At 44.7% G+C, this 11017-nt stretch overlaps 1 protein-coding gene across 1 annotated transcript in view; it reads right to left on the minus strand.

Moving 5' to 3' along the window:
• Positions 1-8079, minus strand: part of tyro3 (TYRO3 protein tyrosine kinase) — a 63092-nt gene extending 55013 nt beyond the window's left edge. The window contains exon 1 of the mRNA XM_039741446.1: positions 7773-8079. Coding sequence (XP_039597380.1) covers positions 7773-7836 — 64 coding nt within the window. The 5' untranslated portion in view covers positions 7837-8079. The remainder of the gene's footprint in view (positions 1-7772) is intronic.
• Between the last annotated feature and the right edge of the window lie 2938 nt (positions 8080-11017).

Genomic DNA, 11017 nt, shown 5'->3' on the forward strand with positions numbered 1-11017 from the left:
CTGCATTTTAAAGGATCATTTGCTTTTCTTTTGTGCTACAAAAAACGGCAATTAACATTTAGGCAAGTGCAGGCGACACAGAAACATAAACTGCTTTTGATGGTGTATCTCACAGTGTAGCTTCTGCACATACTGTAGCTACGGCATAGTCTAGGCGCTGAAGTATAAATCACCCTTAAGTGGGAGTGTCTTGAAGTTATGAGGCATGAACCCCTGAAAGCCAAACTGACCGACTGATTTAATATTTTCCAGTACTACACAGAAAACCGCAGGATTGTGTCTCTCAGTCTAAAGCCAAGTTACAATTTTTGGTCCTTCTGCCATAGACATGGACTTTCTATCTCTTTCACATTTGCCACCTTAACTGACCCCCGGGTCACATTTATAATTGACTTTTGTTGAAGTTTTGTTTGCAGAATCATTCTGACCTATTTTAAAGGGTTCAGCGCCAGACTGTTGTGTGTCGGCCAACAGGCCAGTTGTAGGACAGTAAGGCAAAAAATAAAATTAAAAAAACAAACAAAAATGCAGTCACAACCTGCTTTGATAATAATCAAGTCTGGAAAATATTTCATTTAGACATTTTCAATCAGTAGCACATGTTCGAGTTAGAAATAAAAATAAACAGAGAACTGGACTTAAGACACTTGCTACATTTTTGCAAACAGACAGTGGAAAAGCCAAAGAAGCAGCGTGATACACAGAATACCTAATCGAAAAACAGGAAAATCTTTCTGAAGAACTGGATGGCTGCAGGGACGCCAGCTGACACAGCAAGAAGCAGCAGGAGACGAGCAGGCTGAATGAGAAAGCCATTCAAATAAACAGGAGATAAGGTCCTTGAAACAAGAGTATCATCCTTCTATATAAAAGCGGTCAGGATTGTCCTTCTGTCCCGTGAGTGCTACGCAGGCGTGGAGTTTCACACACGCCAGTCCATTTTGCAATGCACGATGGGATTTGTAGTTTTGTTTTTCCAGGTAAAAGATGATTTTCTACTCCAGACCGTGCGATATCTTCTTCTTCTTTCTTACTATATAAAAGCGGTCGGGATTGTCCTTCCGTCCCGTGAGTGGAAAGCGTAGCGGTATTCCGCTTATCACAGACTTACTACTTGCAGCTTGCGCACAGCGACATGATGTGAGCAGAGTTCTGGTGCTCCCATTGTTCCCTTGCTTTTGTGCGCGATGCGCTGGAAAAATAGACAAAATGAGGTCTCTGGAAATAATTAATGTTGATGGAGTACAAATGCCTCACCGCGTAGTAAATATCAGGGGGGTTCAAAAGGGCGACCTCAATATAGAAAAAAGTTAAAATTTCATCACAAAAATAACAGAAACTACGAGTATTAAAGTAATACCGCTCAAATGCAATATAACCAAATTAATGAGTTTGTATAAAATATAAAATTGCCTTAAGAAGTGGTCAACTTAAAAGTCGGTCGCCTTAAAAGGCGGGTCAGCCTAGTCTCTTAGTATTGAGCAAAACCTTTAACTTGTATTCAAATGCTTCGTTTTGACTACTGCCTGGATGATTCTGCAAAATTTCATATTTCTCTCTGCTGTGAAAAAGGTACAATTTAATTAAAAAAAACAAAAGTGCATCAAATTACACAATAAGAACATGTTCAGGTTGCACAGCACTTACTGCCGCAGGGTCACCACTCCAACACACTACAGTATGTTCAAATCCTACTCCATTCACCATTGAGTGGAGTCTGCTTACACCTTCTTCTTGTGTCTCTTATGCATTCTTCTACTTCTTCTTTAAAAGGCATGCGGGTTAGGCTGGCTGGCAGTTCTAACCGGGCCGTGTATGCGAGAGAGGGTGTGTGTGAGGGTCTAGAGTTGGGTTCCACCTTTCCTTTAACTCGTTGAGAGCTGAATATTTTTTCCAAAAAACTGTTTCTGAAAAGCAATGGTTTCACACAGAAATCAACATAAAACGTCTGTTGCTGCATGCTGTGGCTGCCTGTTTGCCAAGAATATGCGTCAGGCTTGCTGCCAGGCTGTCTTTGCGTGGCTGGGACAAAGTCACTGTGTATTGCAATCTGGTTTATACCTCTTATCATCATTAAGTGGCAGTCTTCCCTGGCAAACACTGTCAGTACAACGATTGGGAATCAATCAGCTGAAGCTGGAACCTCACATTTGTTTTCAATCACTTGTATCAAAATCTGATTCTGACAAGTCATAGTCCAGTTCAGAGATGATAGGCAAAACGTCGTCCATGGTACAGGAAACACAAGGGCTTTGGAGCACACAAACAAAAGAGAGGCTCATCTGTGTGATGTCTCACGTTCAACGTTCAATAACAGAATGGAAAATGAAGTTTTTCTCTACTGAACTTGCTGTGGCTATTGAGCATTTGTGCAGTGCCAGCATCGTCAGCAGCACACTATTGGCTGTCAGAAAAAAAGCTGAGCAGGACTGTGCTGGAAGGTCAACACTCAGCCGGGAAACATGTCATGGGCAGTGATCGTCCATCATTTAAACTGACTTGGTCCAGCAACAACATCAGTAACTGGGGTCATCAAATCTGACATTCCCCACAATTAGAAGTTGTGTAATGTGATATCAGCTTTAGGTAAGTCTAAACTGGTCTCAGTGTGAGTAAGTGAGCGAGCGAGCGAGCGAGTGTGAGCGTGTGCCCTGCCCAAGGCATTTTGGCTCTGGCTCCCTGTACATAAGAACTGTATTAAGTGAGTTTGACAATGTTAAGTACTGCATGGATTGCAATCATCTTCACTGGTGCTGTGTTCCTATTCCAGTCTTCAGGCACAACTGTACTAATCCCAAACAACCCATACTGCCATTCAGCCTGTTCACCCGCCTCCTGTAGGGTTCATTTGCTGATTACCTCTCTACACGGAGGCCTTTGTAAGAAAGGACACTTCCAGGACATTTCACATGCAAACAAACTCAAACGTGTGCACACGGAAATCCATTTTCTAATTCGCACTCTATTTTATGAGGCTTAAATGATGAAAATGTAGAAATAGAAGATGAAAGTCGATAATGTAAACATAATGAAGAATCAATATTTAATTTATTTAACAGACTAATGGACAGTTAAGTATCTATTTTTCTTATTGAGTTCCTTTCAGGATCTATGGCTAATTGTCAGGACAATCTACTGTCTTATCAACAAAAATACTAATTTCCAACTTTTTTTTCTTTAAATTATAACCGCCCTGGATAAAAAGAGGACCACGGGAAAGGGACAAAAAGATTTTAACCCGTTGGGACCCGTGGCCACCACCAGGGGGCGCCTTAAGCCTCAACAGACCAGAAGAATTGTCACTTCCACCACACCAGGCAAGATGGCGGATGAACCTACCAGGGACGCCCGGAGTGCTTCCGGGGCAAAAGAAGTCCTGCCGGAAGGATGTCATCAGCCACCTGGAGCACATCCGGGTGGGAATAAAAGGGGCCTCCCTCTTAAACTCGGGGAGCTAGAGTCAGGAGTGGGAGCAGGACGAAGCTACCAGGAGGAGATTGGCGGCTAAAGACTGAGTTATTGAAGAGATTATTGAGGGGATTATTGCTGTGTGCATCGTGTGGTGTTCATTGGGACTTTATTTCTGTGATGTTTGATGGAAAATAAACGTGTGAACTTTATAAAGATGTGGTTTCCGACTGATGGTGTCCGGGCAAGTCTCACTATATATATATATATATATATATATATATATATATATATATATATATATATACACACACACACACACACATATATATAGATATAGCTTCGCTCGCCCACCCCCGTGTTTGGTTTACCGATTGTACAATTTAAAGAGATTGTTATTTTCATGGGAACCGTTACATGCATTATTTTCACTTTTACTTTAAAACTTTTGTAAAAACAATACTTGTCCTTTATTTCCGGCCCCATGCGTGGTTAAGTCTTTCTCGCAGGACGTATAACGCTGCTCGTGTTGTGAACGCACGCTAAGGACATGCCGTCAGAACCTCTTCTGTCTTTCTGCTGCTGCTGGCGAGCTGCGTATTCTTTTTGCCGCGCTGCACGTCGATCATTCAAATGCCTGTACTGCAGCTGCCCTAATGCCACTTCGTGTTTCTGCCACTCCCGTTGTGTACAGGTGGGTGGGGGTGGGGTGGGGGGTTTGTTGAATGCATGCTAAGGAAAAGTAGTCGGATCATCTGCTGGCTTCCTGCTGCTGCTCCATGTTCTGCTTGTCACTTGTCGTTATTTTAAGAGCTGGGAGCACATGATGTCTGTCTGCCAAAGGCATTCTAACAACTGCTCGGTTAGATGTCCTTGAACTTGCTTTAAATGTGGTCTCACTGCTTTGTGTGACGATAAAGTGTCTCTGGCACGGACTTCAAATTGTCTTCTGAGAAGATCACATCTCGTCTCCCCCACAGGATTTTTTTTAACAGAGAGAGATATATAAAAAAGCCAAATACCACTGACTCACTCATCATTAAATCTCCCGAACCATGAGGACTTGAAATGTGGAATGTAGGTTACCTTTGGCCTCGCTATGGGTGCTCGCTAAGAAACGGTTTTAAACATTTTGTGGTGCAAGCGCATTCTCTCTTTGTGTCTGTCCGCTTTTCAAGAGAAAATTAGTTAACAGATTTAAATTGGTTGTTTTTCTATAATTTGCTTGAGCATTCTGTTGGTTTTGCGACTTTCTCATCGCGTGAAGTATCATAGTTCGTTTGCAGGAGTGATATAGTCGCACTGATCCGAGACAGAGGCTGCGGGCCGAGGGGACATCAGGAGTAGAGAGCCAGGCAGGGCCCTCCTCACTGTCCTGTTTCACTAATACGCGGGTGAAGCCACGGGGATGGCTACTCTAATAAATGTCTAAAATTGCTCTTACCTCTTAGTTTACACTTGAGTTTGTAGGTGATAACAGAGCATAAGGCTAGAAATTAAAGATCTTAAACTTTTACAGATGAAGAGAGTCATAAACGTCATAACTCCTTAATTGAAGTAAACTTTCAATTTATTATCGATTAGTCAGGTAGACTGATTGATAGGAATGGCACTATACAATACATAGACACACAGAATATAATTTTCTACTCCATACTTTACATACTCCAGTGGATTGTGACCTTAAATAAATTGAGTGGATTTTAAAAATGACCTCCTGGGCACGGTCATCAGCAGGGTGTCTGTTTGTGGAGTGTTGACCTTGTCGAGAGGTTTACTTACCATGGAGGTGACATTCATGTCTCTGGTGACTCTTCCTGTGAAGTCAGTAGACGGATTGGGAGAACATGGGGGGGTCATGAGGTCGCTGGGTAAGGGTGTGTGGCGCTCCTGATATCTGTGCAAAAGTACGAAGGTCCAAGTCTTTAGAGTCCTGGTGCTTCCTGTCTTGCTATATGGTTGTGAGACATGGACGCTATCCAGTGACCTGACACGAAGACTGGACTCCTTTGGTACTGTGTCTCTCTGGGAAATCTTTGGGTACCGTTGGTTTGACTTTGTGTCGAATGAGCGGTTGCTCATGGAGTCCCAAATGAGGCACATTACCTGCATTGTGAGGGAGCGTCAGTTACGGCACTACAGCCATGTGGCTCATTTACCCGAGGGTGATCCAGCTCGTAAGATCCTCATTGTTAGGGACCCGAATGGCTGGGCCAGACCAAGCGGTCGCCCATATAACACCTGGCTGAGGCAGATGGAGGGTCATTTCCAGAGGGTGTCTGCCCAAGGGGGTTGCCCACTGGGATCCTGAGCTGTTTCACTGTGCAGTGAGTGTGGCAGCACCCTGTACCAGTGCATGCTCCCTAACCTGACCCGATTCAAAAATGTGTGTATTCTAATGATTTAATAGAGCCTTCCGTCAACTAACTAAACTCATGTTTCTTCTGTAGGTATGAGAAAAAAAAGGAATTTTTAACAGGGTGAAAATTTTGACTTGCAGTTTGTAAAGTGACATACACGCCAAAGGCACCCCTGACCACGACTGATCACTTTAGGAGTGACGTCTGCCTGTCTGTGAGGCAATGGACACACACAGAAAAAAAACAAAAAAAAAAGCGAATCACTCAACCCAAATAAAACTTGTGACAGACATATAGACAGATGAGGAAGTCACGCTAAAGATTTACATTTATTTATTTGACTCTTCTACAACTTTGAGATGCAATTGGTTACATTTCTTTTGTTTTTCCAATTTGTGAAGTGACTTCCTCTGGGTCACACATTGCCAGTGTTGGGATTTGTAGGGTCTGAAGCCTTAACCACAGTGCCACACTGCCTGAGACTGATAGATATGCACAGATATGAAAGGCGCTATATACAATATATGGTATAAAAGATGGATGGGTTGATGGGGAAGTTCAGCTTTGTACAGAAACCCATCAAATATTTTAACAAACAACCGCCACTCCTCACAAATTCACACAAGAATTACACACATGAAGAAACCTTCTAGCTTGTTTAAAAGCAAGCAAATAGTCCAATCCCACCACACTGCAAGCCTGCCGATTTACACCAAATCACTCAAGTAGATCTTCAGTTTTTGCCTTACCATGTCCTACCTGCAGCATAAATGTGGAACAAGAATATGCAATTCACTCACCGTAAGGAGACCTGGGTTTGTTCCCCCGGGGACTTTTTTCAGCACACTATCATTTTTCTAATTCATCCATCCATTTTCAAACCGAATTGAATCCGAATACAGGGTCACGGGGGTCTGCTGGAGCCAATCCCAGCCAACACAGGGCACAAGGCAGGAACCAATCCTGGGCAGGGTGCCAACCCACCGCAGGACACACACAAACACACCAAGCACACACTAGGGCCAATTTAGAATCGCCAATCCACCTAACCTGCATGTCTTTGGAGCGCCCGGAGGAAACCCACGCAAACACGGGGAGAACATGCAAACTCCACGCTGGGAGGACCCGGGAAGCGAACCCGGGTCTCCTAACTGCGAGGCAGCAGCACTACCACTGCGCCACCATGCCGCCCTTTTTCTAATTCATTACACATAATACAATACTAGCTTGGCTGTACCATTTTCCGCCTTGTGTCGAGGATATCATATGCTGGTCTCATCAGATTTCTTTAATGAATGAATGAATGAATCTGGCCTTCCGTTCTGTCAAAAGTCGGTCGTTGTCGTCCCGTCCCGTAATTGTTAACTTTGTACCGTCTTACTATCCGCACAGTCTTACTGGGTCAATTAATTTTTTGGGTGAAGTCTTGGACTAAATACAGAATAACGTACTGGATTAAGCGGGGTCGGTGAATCGTGGATGAACTAATGCTATGGTGCCCCGGCGCCTTCTTGTATTTCTTTACTTTTATGTTTGTTTCCCCATAAAGTCATCGTTAAGTTTCCTGGCCCGTTTCTAGTTAACTCCACAAACGCCGACTATCAAACCAGCGTGTTCGCATTCAACGAGACAGAAAGCATAATCTCATCACCTCCATCGCACGCAGAACGCAACACCACGCAAAATCTCTAATCGGCTCGGAAAGCGGCAAACTGTGACGACTACCCCGCGCACTCCTGCCTCCTTGGGCGCAGCAGCCCCGCGGCTTACGTGTCAGGCAGGCAGTCCCGCCGGCGCTCAGCCCAGGTGGCCTTACAAGTTCTTCATACGGTTACGAAACTACAAGAAACTGATGGAGAGCGCGGTCTCGGATGTGGTTGAAACGGACATTGAGCGACACTAAATCACATATCACCATTTCACTAAACCTCCATGTTTAACACAGATTAGCAAACCGAAGAAAGAAAGAAATAGCCAAGAAAGCGTCGTCGCAGCGGGACTGACCTCCGGTGCCCAGAAGGCGCGCCGCAGTCGTGCACACAAGGAGCCAGTACACCAAGTCCGTCATCTTCTCGGCATTCCGATACAAAGTCGTCTCCAGGGGTTAAGCGGAGAGCAGTCCGGCAGACTTCAGTGGACAGTATGGGAACGCTCCAGTGGACTCCAGGAGAGGAAGGGGTTGGCCCTTTAGGGTCAAGGCCACTAAATGCTTCGACACCCCCGGTCTCACGCTCCGCCGACAGTAACCTCCTAGAAAATGAGTAACTGGGGATGAAAACATAGAGCACAACTTCGAGAGCCTGTCAGAAACTTTCTAACTCCCAGCTCGCCCCCTTGTGGAGCATGTGGGTAACGACAAGCTCTTACAGATGAACATGAACGTGCAGCGAGCGCTTCAATCGAGTTTGAGGTCAGCCTTTGAAAAGACAATATAGCATCGTTCATACGGTCATTATTGTGGCTTGTATATTCTGCTGTGAAATTCTCAGTCATGCATGTGCTTATAAACATCTGTCTGGCTCAATGATCGATGAGTATTAATACCGAACCTCAAAACTTCAGAACAAAATATACTTCGGTGTAACCACAGCCCTAACTACGTGGGGTTTGCATGGTCTCCCCGTGCCTGCCTGGGTTTCCTCCCACCGTCCAAAGACATGCAGGTTAGTTGCACTGACGATCCTAAATTGTCCCTAGAGTGTGCCCTGCGGTGGGCTGGCGCCCTGCCCGGTATTTGTTCCTGCCTCGCACCCTGTGTTGGCTGGGATTGGCTCCAGCAGGCCCACGTGACCCCGTGTTAGGATTTAGCGGGTTGGACAATGACGGACTGTAACCATACTGGGAACTGCATCCATCCATAAATTATCCAACCCACTACAGGGTCGCGGGGGTCTGCTGGAGTCAATCCCAGCCAACATAGGGCACAAGGCAGGAAACAAACCCTGGGCAGGACACACACCAAGCACACACTAGGGACAATTTAGGATCGCCAATACACCTAACCTGCATGTCTTTGGGCTAAAGCCACGCAGACACGGGGAGGACATGCAAACTCCACGCAAGGAGGACCCGGGAAGCGAACCTGTGTCTCCTGACTGCAAGGCAGTACTGCCGCCCTGGGAACTGCATGATAATCCAAATTAAACTTCTCTGTAGGTCGTAAATAATTACCTTGTGACTTTTTTCTTTTAATTAATGAGCATTCATTTTACTATCATGTCAATTTTTTTCTTTAAGCTTCGGGCTTCTTCATATGGCAAAGGCGTCGGTGTCAGTTGCTATGGATACGGTAACGCAAAGACCCTGGAATGGAATTCACGAATTCAGAAAACTTACAGTGAAACTTCTTTTAACTTGTCATGAAATTGCATCTCAACGGACTTGCATATCCAGCTCTGTTAAAATGTTTCATGCACGATTCCGTTTGTTCTTATCCAAGGCGACTTACAAAGCAAGCTATAATACATCCAGTACAGTATAAGAATGCTTAGAAGGTGCAATCATCAAAAACAACAGAATAAGATTTAAAAAAACAAGCAAGAGGGAGCAGTGCTACTGCTACACAATTATACTCGCAACTAGACTAAGAGGAAATTCCTTGTCAGTACACCAGCAGTTATCCTGTAGAAGATAAATATTTTGGAATGGTATAGTGTAATGAGAAGGTGCCTTTTTATGCCTCAACATGAGTAACTGGGTGTGGTTCAAATAGCCAAAGGGAGATCATTCCACAGCTTTGGACCAAGAATGGAGAAGCATTGTCCAGTCTTGGCATGTCTAGCAAGAGCAGGAATGGTCGCCAGACAGGCAGAGGCAAAATGGAGACTCCTTGAAGGTGAGACCAAAGGCCAGAGATATTGAGGAGCAGAACAATTCAGAGGACTGCAGGTCAAGACAAGAGATCTGAACTGTCTCACCGCCGCAACAGGAAGCCAGCGTAAAGAGCAAAGCAGAGGAGTGGCAGGAGGGAAGTAAGGGACAGAGACCACCAGTCGAACAGCTGCTTTCTGGAAGAGCTGGAGAGATCGGGTAGCAGTTGAAGGAGGCCCCACCAGAAGACAGTTGTAATAGTCCAGCCAAGAGACAACCAATTAGGAAGTGTCAGATCCTCTGAATATTATATACTAGAGGCAGGTGGCCTTCAGGACAAAAAACAACCCAAAGATTCCCTAGCAGTTTTACTATATTGGTGAACCTGAAGAGGGGTCAGCTAACTGGGCCGGAGCAAGTCGGATTTTGTCCGAGATGAACGTGTAGCCGCGTGCAGCTGTGGAACAAAATGACGGGACAGACTGGAACCTGCCTCAGGTCAACGTACAAAGTGCACGTACCACAAAGCCGAGTTTGTCTGCTTGGACTGAATGAGAAGTGAGGTGCATACAAGTGCCGAAAAAATGTAAAAGTGCATTCATGCACCGTCTAGTTGCTGTGGCTGAGCGTGAGCAGAGTGGACTGCTCTGTACACACACACACACACACACGCACACAGAGGCCTTTCATTAATACAGTATATGTCTAATGGCAAATATAACTTCTTAATGAACCAAAATGATGGATCATTGATGAAATATAATCAATGAATGACAACTGAGGAGGCCAGAGTCACATATAGATTCCTGACCATGACTGATAGTGAAAGGGTGACATCTTCAAGAGCAATGCTTGGAAACGGATCAAAGGAAGGAGAATCGGAAGGCAAGAACAGGATATCTGACTTTCAAAGGTTAAGTTTAAGGGGATGAGCATTCTTCCATGATGAGATGTCAGAGAGACTGCTGGAGATCTGGGCTGAAACCTGTGGGATAATAAGATGAGGATCTGTACATCATCAATATAGACTTGGTAGGGAAGACATGAGAAAAAATAACATTTCTCTCTACATTCAGTCCTTAGGCAAACAGAAACTGATCCCTGAGGCACACCTGTGGAGTGTTTCTGTGGAGAAGACAAGGAGTTAGATCAAGAGGCACAAAAGGACTGGTGAGATACAGTAAGTAGGACTTGAACCAATCTAAAGCAGAACCACAGACGCCATGTTTATAGAGGGAAGAGATGAGCAACAAGTGTTTTACAGTATTGAAAGCTGATGAAAAGTCAAGAAGGATAATGACAGAGGAGAGAGAAGCAGCTCCAGTAGATCTAGGAGCATTTGTGACTGAAAGCAGTGCAGTCTCGGTAGAGAGACCCTTATGGAATCCAGATTGAAGAGGAGCTAGTAGATTGCTGTTAGAGCCGAGAGATAAGAGGGA

The sequence above is a fragment of the Polypterus senegalus genome, chromosome 18, assembly GCF_016835505.1.
Source record: "Polypterus senegalus isolate Bchr_013 chromosome 18, ASM1683550v1, whole genome shotgun sequence".
In the NCBI taxonomy this organism is placed as follows: domain Eukaryota; kingdom Metazoa; phylum Chordata; class Cladistia; order Polypteriformes; family Polypteridae; genus Polypterus; species Polypterus senegalus.